This window comes from Zonotrichia albicollis, chromosome 39 (assembly GCF_047830755.1).
Source record: "Zonotrichia albicollis isolate bZonAlb1 chromosome 39, bZonAlb1.hap1, whole genome shotgun sequence".
In the NCBI taxonomy this organism is placed as follows: domain Eukaryota; kingdom Metazoa; phylum Chordata; class Aves; order Passeriformes; family Passerellidae; genus Zonotrichia; species Zonotrichia albicollis.
The window spans coordinates 217746-232618 of NC_133857.1; the positions used below are offsets into that span (position 1 = coordinate 217746).

General features: G+C 54.7%; 2 protein-coding genes across 2 annotated transcripts; one reads left to right on the forward strand and one right to left on the reverse strand.

The window, feature by feature from the left end:
- Nucleotides 1-242: 242 nt before the first annotated feature.
- Nucleotides 243-2642, reverse strand: MED29 (mediator complex subunit 29). The gene is made up of 5 exons (XM_074531830.1): nt 2421-2642; nt 1819-1877; nt 1631-1715; nt 882-973; nt 243-843 (listed from the first exon to the last, which is right to left on the reverse strand). The coding sequence occupies exons 1-5, from the start codon at nt 2640-2642 to the stop codon at nt 555-557; spliced, it is 747 nt and encodes a 248-aa protein (XP_074387931.1). The 3' UTR covers nt 243-554.
- An 18-nt stretch (nt 2643-2660) lies between these two features.
- Nucleotides 2661-14772, forward strand: PAF1 (PAF1 homolog, Paf1/RNA polymerase II complex component). The gene is given in 16 exon segments (XM_074531828.1): nt 2661-2770; nt 2983-3012; nt 3146-3238; nt 3927-4048; nt 4819-4885; nt 6141-6242; nt 7139-7246; nt 8303-8360; nt 8362-8373; nt 9632-9735; nt 11230-11346; nt 12106-12234; nt 13486-13591; nt 13708-13795; nt 14165-14442; nt 14444-14772. Coding segments are annotated over 16 exon segments (1581 nt in total). The 5' UTR covers nt 2661-2720; the 3' UTR covers nt 14561-14772.
- Nucleotides 14773-14873: the final 101 nt, after the last annotated feature.

Here is a 14873-nt window from a genome sequence, read left to right on the forward strand (position 1 = left end):
GAGACTTCCCGCCCTTCCTCTCGCGAGACTCGGCGGCCTCCGACGGCGGCGCGAGAGGCCCAAAACGCGAAAATGCGCCGGGGTTTTTTTTTTCGGTTTTTTTCTGTTTTTTTTTTTTTTGTGACGGAGTGTGACGTCACCCACGCGGGCCGTGACGTCACGGAGAATCCCCGCCTGTCCCAGGCCCTTTCCCACGCTCCCCTCCCGTGACGTCACGCACAGAAAAAGCCAAAGAGCCGGTGTCACAAAACTCGGGTTTATTTAATAAAAATCCAACGTTTTACCCCAAAACTCCTCAACCCCGGGATTTGGGGTCCCAAACCCCCCAAAACTGCCCCAAAACCACCCAAAATCCCTCAAAACCAGCCCAAAATCACCCCAAACCAGCCCAGCCCCTGCCTCAGTTCCCTTGCTCTGGGGGTGTCCTGAGGGTCTCAGCCCCCAAACCCCACCAGGACCCCCCAAACTGCCCCAAATCCCCCCAAAATCGAGTAAGGATCCCCCCAAACCCTCCAAAATCCCATCAGGACCCCCCAAATTTGGGTCACGGCCCCTCAGGAGGGGGCAGCCTCCCCGTGATTTGTTGGTGCCCTCGAGCAGCGCGCTGTCGATGTCCCTGGGACCCCCAAACCCCAAGCAGGACCCCCCAAATCCCCCCAAAATCGGGTCAGGACCCCCCAAAATGGGGTCAGGACCCCCAAATTTGGGTCAGGGCCCCCAGGAGGGGGCAGCCTCCCCGTGATCTTGTTGGTGCCCTCGAGCAGCGCGTTGTGGATGTCCTTGGCGCCCGCGATCTGCGCCTTGATCAGGGGCAGGTACTGCGTGTACGGGAGGCTCTCGGCGCCCCCCGGGACCCCCGGGACCCCCAGGAGCCCCCCAGGGACCCCCCCTCGGCCTTGGGCGCCGCCGGCACCAGCGCGGGGGCGTGCTTGGCGCTGTCAAAGCTCTGCGCCAGGCACTCGTGGGCCAGACGCTGAAAACAGACAGAAATTGGGGTGAAATCAGGGATTTTGGGGTGAAATCAGGGATTTTGGGGTGAAATCAGGATTTTGGGGGGTTTATGGGGTGTTTATGGGGTTTGGGGCGTGCTTGGCGCTGTCGAAGCTCTGCGCCAGGCACTCGTGGGCCAGACGCTGTTTGTGAGAAACATAAAAAACAGGGTGAAAAATGAGAATTTTGGGGTGTTTTGGGGTGAAATCAGGGATTTTGGGATGAAATCAGGGATTTTGGGGGGTTTATGGGGGTTACAGGGGGTTTGGGCGTGCTTGCGCTGTCGAAGCTCTGCGCCAGGCACTCGTGGGCCAGACGCTGAAAACAGACAGAAATTGGGGTGAAATCGGGGATTTTGGGTGATTTTTGGGGTGATTTTTGGGTCTCACCAAGCACAGTTCCAGCTGGCCGCACAGACGGTTTGGGGACATTTTTGGGGTGATTTTGGGGATTTTAGGATTTCTCTCACCAAGCAGAGCTCCAGCTGGTCGCACAGGGGTTTTGTGGGATTTTGGGGACATTTTTGTGGTAAATTTTGAGGAATTTAGGGTTTCTCTCACCAGACACAGCTCCAGCTGGTCACACAGGGGATCTCAGGATATTTTTGGGTGAATTTCGAGGATTTTGGGGTTTCTCTCACCAAGCAGAGCTCCAGCTGGTCGCACAGGGCGTAGAACTCCTCCAGGCTCTTGTCAAAGCGCTGCAAGGCCCCGTCAGCGCTCTTCCTGCGGGGACTGGGAATGACTGGGAGCACTGGAATGGGGCTGGGGGAACTGGGGGGGACTGGGGGGACTGGGGGGCAATTGGTCAAACTGGGGGGTCACTCACTGCCCGTTGTCGATGCTGGAGTTCTGCACCAGGTTCTGCGCCGCCACCTTCATCAGGGTCTGCGGGACGGGGGGGTCACGGGGGGGGTCACCGAGGGGTCACCGAGGGGTCACAGGGGTCACGGGGGTGGAACCACAGCCCCCCCAGCACCCCCAACCCCAGTGGGAAATGACCAGGAGGGAAAATGGGGAGGGGGGGACAGGGAGGCCCACGGAGTCCCCCAGGGACCCCCAAAATTCCGGGGGACACCCCAGGAGAGACACGCCCCTTCAGGAAAACCACGCCCCTTAGCGGCGGCAAATCCCGCCCATTGCCGGCGGCAATCCACGCCCATTGCCGGCGGCAAACCACGCCCGTTCCGGCGGCAATCCCCGCCTACTCCCGACGGCAAACCTCGCCCATTCCCGGCGGCAAACCCCGCCCATTCCCGGCGACACCCCCGCCCAGTGCCGGCGGCAAACCACGCCCGTTTCCGGCGGCAATCCCCGCCTACTCCCGACGGCAAACCCCGCCCATTCCCGGCGGCAAACCCGGCCCAATCCCGCGGCAAACCACACCCGATCCCAGCGACAAGCCCCGCCCCTGTCGCAAGCCCCGCCCACCTGCAGGCTCTCTTTCAGCTGCGGCAGCAGCAGCCGGAAGCGCTGCACGGGATCGAAGTCCTGCGCCTGCGCGGTCGCGGCCTGCGCGGGCAGCGCGGGGCCCTGCGCGGCCCCCGGGGTCGGTCCCGGCCCCGCTCCGGGCCCCGCCGACGCTCCGGGCCCCGCGGGCGCTGAGGGCGGCCCCGGGCCCGGCCCGGCCGGAGGCGGCGGCGGCGCCGCCATATTCTCCGCCGCTTCCGGCGCGCGGCGGATGTGACGCTATCAGGAGGCGCCGCGCAGGACCGGAAGTAGCGGGCCAAGATGGCGCCCACCATCCAGACGCAGGCGCAGCGCGATGAGCCGGGCCACCGGTAACGGGGCGTGACGTCACCGCCGTGACGTCACATCGCGTCACGCGCAGCCGGGGGGCGCCCTCGGTGGCGGCGGGGTGGGGTGGGGCGGGATTCCCCCGTTACGTCACCCCGCGGTGTTTGTGTGGGGTACATAACGGGGTGCCCCGTGACGTCACGGAGGCGTTCGGGGGTCCCCCGTGACGTCATGACGCGTCCCCCCCTCCCCGCAGGCCGAGCTCGCACCGGACCCTCCCCGAGAGGTGAGCGGGGGGCGGGGAGGGGTCCCGGGCGGTTTTGGGGTGAATTCGGGCGGTTTTGGGGTGAATTCGGGCGGTTTTGGGGCCCCGGGGCCCGTTCGGGACCCCCTGAGCCGCCCCCGGTTCCCTCCCCCAGGTCCGGGGTCGTTTGCCGGGTCAAGTTCTGCAACAGCCTCCCGGACATCCCGTTCGACCCCAAGTTCATCACGTACCCCTTCGACCAGAGCCGGTATCGCGGGGCCTGGGGGCGTTTGGGGGGTCCTGGGGGGCGTGAGGGGTCCTGGGGAGTTCTGGGAGGGGTCTGGGGGATCCTGGTGGGTTCCTGAGGGGTCTTGGGGGGATCCTGAGGGGAATTTGGGGCTGATTTTGGGGTGGGTTTTGGGGTCGATTTTGGGGTGAGTTTTGGGGTCAATTCTCATGAGTTTTGGGGCTGATCCTGATGGGTTTTGGGGCTGATTTTGGGGTGAGTTTTGGTTGAGTTTGGGGCTGATTTTGGGGTCAGTCCCGGTGGGTTTTGGGGCTGATTTCAGTGGGATTTGGGGCTGATTTTGGGGCTGATTTTGGTGGATTTTGGGGCTGATTTTGGGGTGGGTTTTGGGGCTGATTTTGGTGGATTTTGGGGCTGATTTTGGTCGGTCTTGGGGCTGGTTTCAGTGGGTTTTGGGGCTGATTTTGGGGCTGATTTTGGTGGGTCTTGGGGCTGATTCCAGTGGGATTTGGGGTGGATTTTGGGGCCGATTTCAGTGGGATTTGGGGCTGATTTTGGGGCTGATTTTGGTGGATTTTGGGGCTGATTTTGGGGTGGATTTTGGGGCTGATTTTGGTGGGTTTTGGGGCCGATTTTGGGGTGGATTTTGGGGCTGATTTTGGGGCTGATTTTGGGGCTGATTTTGGTGGGTTTTGGGGTCTGCCCCCAGGTTCGTGCAGTACAAGGCCACGTCCCTGGAGAAGCAGCACAAGCACGATTTGCTGACAGAGCCTGACCTGGGGGTCACCATCGACCTCATCAACCCTGACACGTACAGGATTGATCCTGGAGGTAAGGGTCCTGAAACGGCCCCAAAACTGCCCCAAAACTGCCCGAAAATCACCCAAAAACTGCCCCAAAATCACCCGAAAACTGCCCTGACATACTGCCCCAAAACCACTGCAAAATCACCCAAAAACTGCCCCAAAACCACCCAAAAACAGCCTCAAAAACTGCCCCAAAACCGCCACAAAATCACCCAAAAACTGCCTCAAAAACTGCCTCAAAACCGCCACAAAATCACCCAAAAACTGCCCCAAAATCACCTGAAAACTGCCTCAAAAACTGCCCCAAAACTGCCCTAAAATCACCCAAAAACTGTCCCCAAATACTGTTTCAAAACCACCCTAAAACACTCCTTGGAATGGCCCCAAAATCACCCCAAAATCACCCCCAAAATCACCCCCAAAATCACTCCAAACTTACCCCCAAAATCACCCCTAAAATCACCCCAGAATCAGCCCAAAATCACCCAAAATTACCCAAAAACAGCCCCAGTGCTGACCCAAATCTCTTTGCACTGACCCAATTTTGGGGTGATTTCCCTCAAACCCCACAGTCTGACCCAATTTTGGGGTTTTTTCCCCCGTTTCCCCCAGAGCTGACCCCAAACCCTGCAGTGCTGACCCCATTTTGGGGTGGTTTCCCACAGTCTGACCCAATTTTGGGGTTTTTTGCCCCATTTCCATTGCTGACCCCAAACCCTGCAGTGCTGACCCCATTTTGGGGTGGTTTCCCACAGTCTGACCCAATTTTGGGGTTTTTTGCCCCATTTTCCCCAGTGCTCCTGGACCCTGCCGATGAGAAGCTGCTGGAGGAGGAGATCCAGGCGCCCACCAGCTCCAAGAGGTGACCCCAGACCCAAATCCGCCCAAATCACAAACGGTTTTGGGCCATTTGGGGCAATTTTGGGGCGATTTTGGGGTGATTTTTGGGGCAGTTCTGGGTTGATTTTGGGGTGATTTGGGGCCGTGACTCTGGGTTGATTTTGGGGTGATTCTGGGGTGATTTTGGGGGTGATTTTGGTGTAATTTTGGGGGTGATTTTGAGTTGATTCTGGGATGATTTTGGGGTGAATTTTGGGGCAGTTCTGGCTAATTTTGGGGTGATTCTGGGTTGATTTAAGGCTGATTCTGGTGTGATTTTGGGTTGATTCTGTGCTAGTTTTGGTCTGATTCTGGGTTGATTTTGGTGTAATTCTGGGCAGATTCTGGGCTGATTCTGGGTTAGTTTTGGTCCTGGGTTGATTTTGGTGTAATTCTGGGCAGATTCTGGGCTGATTCTGGGTTAGTTTTGGTCTGGTTTTGGGTTGATTTTGGGTGATTTTGGGTTGATTTTGGGCTGATTCTGGTGTGATTTTGGGTGGATTCTGTGCTGGTTTTGGGCTGATTCTGGGTTGATTTTGGTGTAATTTTGGGCTGACTCTGGGCAGATTCTGGGTTAGTTTTGGTCTGGTTTTGGGTTGATTCTGGGTGATTTTGGTGTAATTTTGGGCAGATTCTGGGCAGATTCTGGGTTGGTTTCGGTCCCGTTTTGGGCTGATTCCGGGTGATTTTGGTGTAATTTTGGGCAGATTCTGGGTTAGTTTTGGTCTGGTTTTGGGCAGACTCTGGGCAGACTCTGAGCTGATTCTGGGTTGGTTTCGGTCCCGTTTTGGGTCGATTCCGGTGATTTTGGGTGTAATTTTGGGCAGATTCTGGGTTGGTTTCGGTCCCGTTTTGGGTCGATTCCGGGTGATTTTGGGTGTAATTTTGGGCAGATTCTGAGCAGACTCTGAGCTGGTTCTGGGCTGGTTTTGGCACCGTTTTGGGTCAGTTCCGGGTGGTTTTGGTGTAATTTTGGGCAGACTCTGAGCTGATTCTGGGTTGGTTTCGGTCCCGTTTTGGGTCGATTCCGGGTGATTTTGGTGTAATTTTGGGCAGATTCTGGGTTAGTTTTGGTCTGGTTTTGGGTTGATTCTGGGCTGATTCTGGGCTGGTTTTCGGTCCCGTTTTGGGCTGATTCCGGGTGATTTTGGTGTAATTTTGGGCAGGACTCTGGGCAGATTCTGGGTTGGTTTCGGTCCCGTTTTGGGTCAATTCCAAATGATTTTGGTCCCTCCCAGGTCGCAGCAGCACGCCAAGGTGGTGCCCTGGATGCGCAAGACCGAGTACATCAGCACCGAGTTCAACCGCTACGGCGTCAGCAACGAGAAACCCGAGGTCAAGTCAGTGCCAGGGGGCTTTGGGGCAAATTCCGGCAGTTTTGGGAGTTCTGGGGAAATTTCGGGGTTTTTGGGGAAAATTTCAGGGTTTTTCTGGGCAAATCGCAACGTTTTTGGGGGAGTTTTGGGGGAGTTTTTATGGGGAGTTTTATAATTTGTGGGGGGAAATTTCAGGGTTGTTTGGGGAGATGTGGGGTTTTTTGGGGGAGTTTCGGGGTTTTTGGGGCAGTTTTGCAGTTTTTAAGGGGTTTCAGAGTTTTTTGGGAGAAATTTCGGGGTAGTTTCAGGAAATTACAGGGTTTTTGGGGGTGAAATTTTGGGGGATTTTTGGGGGATTTTGGGGTTAGTTCTGGGTAATTTTGGGGAGTGTTTTGGGGTGAATCTGGGGTGATTTTGGGGGTGTTTTGGAGTGATTTTGGGGCTGTTTTTGAGGCTGTTTTGGGGTGATTTTGGGATGTTTTTGGGTAGTTTGGGGATATTTTTGGGATGATTTTGAGGTGAATTTGGGGTATTTTTGGGGATGTTTTGGGGATATTATGGGGATGTTTTTGAGGTGATTTTGGGGATGTTTTGGGGATGTTTTGGGGATGTTTTGGGGATGGTTTTGGGATATTTTGGGGATGTTTTGCGGATGTTTTGGGGATATTTTGGGGATGTTTTTGGGGTGGTTTTGGGTGATTTTGGGCCCTCTGTCAGGATCGGAGTCTCGGTGAAGCAGCAGTTCACAGAGGAAGAGATGCTGGGGATATTTTGGGGATGTTTTTGGGGTGATTTTGGGTGATTTTGGGGATGTTTTTGGGTGATTTCGGGGATGTTTTTGGGGTGATTGTGGGGTGATTTTGGACATGTTTTGGGGATGTTTCTGGGGTGATTTTGGGTGATTTTGGGCCCTCTGCCAGGATCGGAGTCTCGGTGAAGCAGCAGTTCACAGAGGAGGAGATCTACAAGGACAGGGACAGCCAGATCGCCGCCATCGAGAAAACCTTCGAGGACGCCCAGAAACCGGTGCGGATTTGGGGCACTTTGGGGCGTTTTGGGGATTTTGGGGAGATTTGGGGATTTGGGGCACTTTGGGGAGATTTGGGGATTTTGGGGATTTGGGGGCACTTTGGGAGATTTGGGGATTTGGGGCACTTTGGGGAGATTTGGGCATTTTGGGGAGATTTGGGGATTTGGGGCACTTTGGGGCGTTTTGGGGGAATTTTAGGGGCGGTTTTGGGGGTGATTTTAGGCGATTTTTGGGGACGGATTCCAGGTGTTCCTGGGGGGTAATTTTGGGTTTCTTTCAGGTGGTTTTGGGGAGGATTTTGGGGGTTTTGTAGGGATGATTTTGGGGGTGATTTTATGCATTTTTTGGGGAGGGATTCAGGTGTTTTTTGGAGTGATTTTGGGGAGGGTTTTGGGTTTTTTTTGGGGTGGTCTTGGGGGGATTTTGAAGGAATGATTTGGGGGGTTTTGTCAGGTGGGTTTGGAGAGAATTTTGGGGATTTTTGGGGAGGGTTTTTGGGTGATTTTGGGGAGGATTTTGGGACAATTTGTAGATGGTTTTTGGGGGGTTTTTAGGGAGAATTATGGGGGTTTTTGGGGAGGTTTTTTGGGGAGGGTTTTGGGGAGGATTTTTGGGAGGGTTTTTGGGGTTTTTTGGGGAGGATTTTGGGGTGAGTTTGGGGAGGATTTTGGGAAGATTTGCAGATGGTTTTAGGGTGGATTTTGGAGTTTTTTGGGGGAGGATTTTGGGAAGATTTGCAAATGGTTTTGGGGTTTTTTGGGGAGGGTTTTGGGGTTTTTTGGGGAGGGTTTTGGGGAGGGGTTTTTGGGGATTTTTGGGGAGGGTTTTTGGGTTTTTGTGGGAGGGTTTTTGGTTTTTTTTGGGGAGGGTTTTGGGGTTTTTTTAGGGAGGATTTTGGGACAATTTGCAGATGGTTTTGGGATTTTTTGGGGAGGGTTTTGGGGGTCCCTGGGCTGTGTTTTGGGGGTCCCTGGCTGTGTTTGGGGGTCCCTGGGCTGTGTTTTGGGGGTCCCTGGGCTCTGTTTCGGGGCTCACCCCGCCTCGCCCCGCACAGATCACCCCAGCACTACAGCAAGCCCCGGGTGACGCCCCTGGAGGTGATGCCCGTGTTCCCCCGACTTCAAGGTGGGTTGGGGGCGCCCACAGCCCCCCTTTGTGAACCCTGAGCCCCGAATTCCTGCCCCAAAATTCAGAATTCCTGCCCCAAAATTCAGAATTCCTGCCCCAAAATTCAGAATTCCTGCCCCAAAAATTCAGAATTCCTGCCCCAAAATTCAGAATTCCTGCCCCAAAATTCAATATTCCCCCCACAAAATTCAATATTCCCCCACAAAATTCAATATTCCCCCACAAAATTCAGAATTCCTGCCCCAAAATTCAGTATTCCCCCACAAAATTCAATATTCCCCACAAAATTCAGTATTCCCCCACAAAACTCAGAATTCCTGCCCCAAAATTCAGAATTCCTGCCCCAAAATTCAGTATTCCCCCACAAAATTCAGAATTCCTGCCCCAAAATTTAATATTCCCCCCCAAAATTCAATATTCCCCCCCAAAATCCAATTTTTCCTTCCCAAATCCCCGTTTTCTACGCCCCATTTTCCCCCACTCCTCTATTCCCTTCCTCCTCCTCCCAACCCCCCATTTATTCCCCATTTTTCTGGTTTTTTTTAGATTTCTTTATTTTTCCCATTTCCCCCCATTTTTCTTCTTTTTTCCTGTTTTTTCCCCATTTTCCTTGGGTTTTTCCTGGTTTTCCCCCATTTTTCCTGATTTCTCCCCATTTTCTCATTTTTTCTGGGTTTTCCCCGATTTTTCCCCATTTGTCTCATTTTCCCCAATTTTTTCCCTGTTTTTCCCCATTTTTTTCCTTCTTTTCCCCATTGTTTCCATTTTCCCCGGTTTTTTCCCCATTTCCCCCCATTTATTCTCCTTTTTCTCCACTTTTTCCCCCCATTTTTCCCCATTTTTTCCACATTTTCCCCCCCCCATTTTCCCCATTTTTCTCCATTTCCTCATTTTTCCCAGTTTTTCCTAGTTTTCTTCATTTTCCCCCATTTTCCCCCATTTTTCCTGATTTTTCTCCATTTTTTCCGGGTTTTCCCGCATTTCCCTAATTTTTCCCTTTTTTTCCTTTCTTTTCCCCATTTTTTAAATTTTCCCCGTTTTTCCCATTCATCCTCATTTTTCCCCATTTTCTCTTCTTTTTCCCCCGTTTTTCCTTGTCTTATCCCCATTTCCCCCCACTTTTTTCCCCGTTTTCCTTCATTATTTCTGATTTTTCCCCATTTCCCCCCGCTTTTCCCCATTTTCCCCCATTTTTTGTTTGTTTTTTTTCCTCATTTTTTCCCGTTTTTCCCGTTTTCGCCGTTTTTTCCCCCAGATGTGGATCAACCCCTGTGCCCAAGTGATTTTCGACTCGGACCCCGCGCCCAAGGACACGTCAGGGGCGGCAGCGCTGGAGATGATGTCCCAGGCCATGATCAGGTCCCAAAATGCCCCAAATTCACCCCAAAATCTGGAGATGATGTCCCAGGCCATGATCAGGTCCCAAAATGCCCCAGATTCACCCCAAAATCTGGAGATGATGTCCCAGGCCATGATCAGGTCCCAAAATGCCCCAAATTCACCCCAAAATCTGGAGATGATGTCCCAGGCCATGATCAGGTCCAAAATGCCCCAAAATGCCCCAAATTCACCCCAAAATCTGGAGATGATGTCCCAGGCCATGATCAGGTCCCCAAAATGCCCCAAATTCATCCCAAAATCTGGAGATGATGTCCCAGGCCATGATCAGGTCCCAAAATCCCTCAAATTCACCCCAAAATCACCCCAAAAATCCACCCAGATCCCCCAAATCCTGGAGATGATGTCCCAGATCAAATCCCCCAATCTGGGCTGATTTTGGGGTGTTTTTTGCTGATTTTGGGGATGTTTTTGGGGCTGATTTTGGGGTGGTTTTGGGGTAATTTTTGGTGTAATTTTGTGCCGGTTTTTGGGTAATTTTGAGCTGATTTTGGGGTGTTTTTCCCCCATATCCAAGGGGATGATGGACGAGGAAGGGAACCAGTTTGTGGCCTGATTTTGGGCTGATTTTGGGCTGATTTTGGGCTGTTTTTGGGGATAATTTTGTGCTGATTTTGGGGTAATTTTGAGCTGATTTTGGGGTGGTTTTGGGGCTGATTTTGTGGATGATTTTGAGCTGTTTTTGGGGTAATTTTGGGCTGTTTTTGGGGTGATTTCAGGGGGATGATGGACGAGGAAGGGAACCAGTTCGTGGCCTGATTTTGGGCTGTTTTTGGGTAATTTTGGGGTGTTTTGTGCCGATTTCAGAGGGATGATGGACGAGGAAGGGAACCAGTTCGTGGCCTGATTTTGAGGTGGTTTTGGGGTGTTTTTTGGGGTAATTTTGGGGTGTTTTGTGCCGGTTTCAGAGGGATGATGGACGAGGAAGGGAACCAGTTCGTGGCCTGATTTTGAGGTGTTTTTGGGGTAATTTTGGGGTAATTTTGGGCTGTTTTTGGGGTGATTTCAGGGGAATGATGGATGAGGAAGGGAACCAGTTCGTGGCCTGATTTTGAGCTGTTTTTGGGGTAATTTTGGGGTGTTTTGTGCCGGTTTCAGGGGATGATGGACGAGGAAGGGAACCAGTTCGTGCCTGATTTTGGGCTGTTTTTGGGGTAATTTTGGGGTGTTTTTGGGGTGATTTCAGGGGGATGATGGACGAGGAAGGGAACCAGTTCGTGGCCTGATTTTGAGCTGGTTTTGGGTAATTTTGGGGTGTTTTTGGGGTGATTTCAGGGGGATGATGGACGAGGAAGGGAACCAGTTCGTGGCCTGATTTTGGGCTGTTTTTGGGGTAATTTTGGGGTGTTTTTGTGCCGATTTCAGAGGGATGATGGACGAGGAAGGGAACCAGTTCGTGGCCTGATTTTGGGCTGTTTTTGGGGTAATTTTGGGCTGTTTTTGGGGTGATTTCAGGGGGATGATGGATGAAGAAGGGAACCAGTTCGTGGCCTATTTCCTGCCCGTGGAGGAGACGCTGAGGAAGCGCAAGCGGGACCAGGAGGAGGACGTGGATTACGCGCCCGAGGACGTGTAGGGAAAATGGGGAGGGGTCCCGAAAATGGGGAGGGGTCCCGAAAATGGGGAGGGGTCCTGAAAATGGGGAGGGGTCCCGAAAACTGGGCAGGGCACCCCGAAAATGGGGAGGGGTCCCGAAAACCGGGCAGGGGTCCCGAAAATGGGGAGGGCACCCCGAAAATGGGGAGGGGTCCCGAAAACCGGGGAGGGGTCCCGAAACCCAGGGAAGGGTCCCCAAAACATGTAGGGCACCCCAAAAACAGAGAAGGGTCCCCAAAAACCAGGCAGGGCACCCTGAAAATGAGGAGGGGTCCCAAAAACTGGGGAGGGGTCCCAAAAACTGGGGAGGGGGTACCAAAAATTGGGGAAGGGGTCCCCAGAACTTAAAGGGAACCATAAAACAATCCCTGCAATGAATGAACCCAAAGCTCCCAAAAGTCAGGGAGGTTTTGGGGCAGAACCTCAGGATTTGGGGATTTTTGGGGTAGAACCCTGGGATTTGGGTATTTTTGGGGTAGAACCCCGGGATTTTGGGGCAGAACCCCGGGATTTTGGGTATTTTTGGGGGTCCCCAGGCCCCTGCCGACCCCCGCCCGCGCCCCCTGCCCAGGTACGACTACAAGATTTTTGGGGCAAAACCCAGGATTTTGGGGATTTTGGGGCAGAACCCCGGGATTTTGGGGATTGGGTATTTTTGGGGCAGAACCCCCGGGATTTTGGGTATTTGTGGGGGTCCCAGGCCCCTGCCGACCCCCGGCCGCGCCCCCTGCCCAGGTACGACTACAAGATCGCGCGCGAGTACAACTGGAACGTGAAGAACAAGGCCAGCAAGGGCTACGAGGAGAATTACTTCTTCATCTTCCGCGAGGGCGACGGCGTCTACTACAACGAGCTGGAGACGCGGTGGGGACACAGCTGGGATAGACTGGGAGGGACTGGGAGGGACTGGGATAAACTGGGATAAACTGGGAATGGGATAAAATGGGGGGGTACAGGGGTAAACTGGGAGGGACTGGGAATGGGAGGGACTGGGATAAACTGGGATAAACTGGGAGGGGACTGGGGGATACTGGGATAAACTGGGAATGGGATAAACTGGGATAAACTGGGAATGGGATAAACTGGGATAAACTGGGAATGGGATAAACTGGGAATGGGATAAAATGGGGGGCACTGGGATAAACTGAGATATACTGGGATAAACTGGGAGGGACTGGGATAAACTGGGATAAACTGGGAATGGGATAAAATGGGGGGGCACTGGGATAAACTGAGATATACTGGGATAAACTGGGAGGGACTGGGATAAACTGGGATAAACTGGGGAATGGGATAAACTGGGGGACACTGGGATAAACTGGGATATACTGGGATAAACTGGGAGGGACTGGGGGATACTGGGATATACTGGGATATACTGAGATAGACTGGGATAAACTGGGATAAACTGGGAATGGGATAAAATGGGATAAACTGGGATAAACTGGGAGGGAGTGGGAATGGGATAAACTGGGAGGAACTGGGAATGGGAGGGACTGGGATAAACTGGGATAAACTGGGATAAACTGGGAGGAACTGGGATAAACTGGGAATGGGATAAACTGGGGGACACTGGGATAAACTGGGATAAACTGGGGGACACTGGGATAAACTGGATATACTGGGATAAACTGGGAGGGACTGAGATAAACTGGGAGGGACTGGGATAAACTGGGAGGGACTGGGGGATACTGGGATAAACTGGGATAAACTGGGATAAACTGGGAATGGGATAAAATGGGGGGCACTGGGGTAAACTGGGATATACTGGGAGGGACTGGGATAAAATGGGGGGGCTGGAGGGGCCTGGGGGATACTGGGGAAGCTGGGGGGATATTGGAGGATACTGGGAATGGGATAAAATGGGGGACACTGGGAGGGGATTGGGGGGCCCTGGTTGGGCGTTCAGAGGGGTCTCGGGGTATCCTGGGGGTTCCGGGGTGTCCCTCAGGATTTTGGAGTCCCCCGGGGGTCCCTGGTGATTTTGGGGGGTCCCTGGTGATTTTGGGGTGCCCCTGCCCCCCGTTTGCCCGCAGGGTGGTTCTGGGGGGTCCCTGGTGATTTTGGGGGGTCCCTGGTGATTTTGGGGTGCCCCCTGCCCCCCGTTTCCCGCAGGGTGCGTCTGAGCAAGCGCCGGGCGCGCGCCGGGGTGCAGTCGGGCACCAACGCGGTGCTGGTGGTGAAGCACCGGGACATGAACGAGAAGGAGCTCGAGGCGCAGGTGGGGGTCTGGGGGGGGTCTGGGGGGGTCTGGGGGGGTCTGGGGGGGTTTGGGGATTTGGGGAGGGGGTCCCGACCCCCCCAGGACCCCCCTGAGCCCCCGACCCCCCCCCGCAGGAGGCGCGGCGGGCGCAGCTGGAGAACCACGAGCCCGAGGAGGAGGAGGAGGAGGAGATGGAGGCCGAGAAGGAAACGCCGGGATCGGGTTCGGGCCCCAATCCCCCTCCCCAAATTTCCCCCTCCCCAAATTTCCCCCCTCCCCAAATTTGCCCCTCCCCAAATTTCCCTCTCCCCAAATCCACGCCCTTTTCCACCCAAAATCTCCAAATCTCCTTCCCCAAATTTTCCTCCCTTTTCCCACTCAAATCCCCCTCCCCAAAATCCCCCTCCCCCAAATTCCCCTCCTCCCAAATTCCTGTCCACAGATCTGCCCACTTCCACCCAAATCCCCCTCCCCAAATTCCCCCATTTCCCACCCAATTTCCCCATTCCCTTCCCAGTCCCCCAGCCCCATTTCCCCCCACTTTGGGGAGGGGTCTCAGCCCACTGATGTCCCCCCTTTCCCCCCGGGCAGACGAGGAGCGGGACAAGGGCAGCGAGAGCGAGGAGGAGGAGGAGGAGGAGGCCGAAGGCTCCGGCTCGGGCTCGGAGCGCGGGGGCGGCTCCGCCCGCAGCGAGGATGAGGAGGAGGAGGAGGAGGAGGCCGAAGGCGGCCGGGGGGGGCGCCGGGGGGGCAGCGACGCCGCGCGGGCCGCGCGGGACCAGGAGGAGATTTTCGGCAGCGACAACGACGAGGACGAGGAGGAGGAGGAGGAAGAGGAGGAGGAGGAGGAAGGCAGCGAGGGGGGGGGGGCCGGCGCCCCGCAGCCCCCAGGGCAGCGGCAGCGAGGAGGAGGAGGAGGAGGAAGAGGAGGAGGAGGAGGAGGAGGAGGAAAGCGGCAGCGAAGGCTCCGAGTCCTCCAGCGAGTGAGGAGGGGGTGACCCCCCCCCCCCAAAATCCCCCCCTCCCCCAAAATCCCACCCCCCAAAATCCCCCCTCCCCAGTTTCCCCCCCGGCCCCGTTTTGGGGCAGAAAAAGCGGCGGCTCGGGGCGGTTTTTGTGCGGTTTTTGTGTTTAATAAGGTCAATGGTTACCAGCCATATCATAACAAAAGGATTCATAATAAAATGTATCTAAAATAACGATTTTTGTCTCTATTTTGGGGGCCGCGGCGCTACAAAGGGGGGGGGCGGGGGTGGGGGAGGGGCGGTACCCGAGGGGGGGGCCCGGCGTGGGGGGAGGG

What these genes read in the sequence shown, in the direction of transcription:
- MED29 (XM_074531830.1), bottom strand. Translation starts at nt 2,642, where the DNA reads ATGGCGGCGCCGCCGCCGCCTCCGGCCGGGCCGGGCCCGGGGCCGCCC. An exon ending in AGCTGAAAGAGAGCCTGCAG is followed by an intron (nt 1,878 to 2,420) that starts GTGGGCGGGGCT and finishes CCCGTCCCGCAG; the next exon opens with ACCCTGATGAAGGTGGCGGC. An exon ending in CCCAAGGCCGAGGGGGGGTC is followed by an intron (nt 844 to 881) that starts CCTGGGGGGCTC and finishes GGTCCCGGGGGG; the next exon opens with CGCCGAGAGCCTCCCGTACA.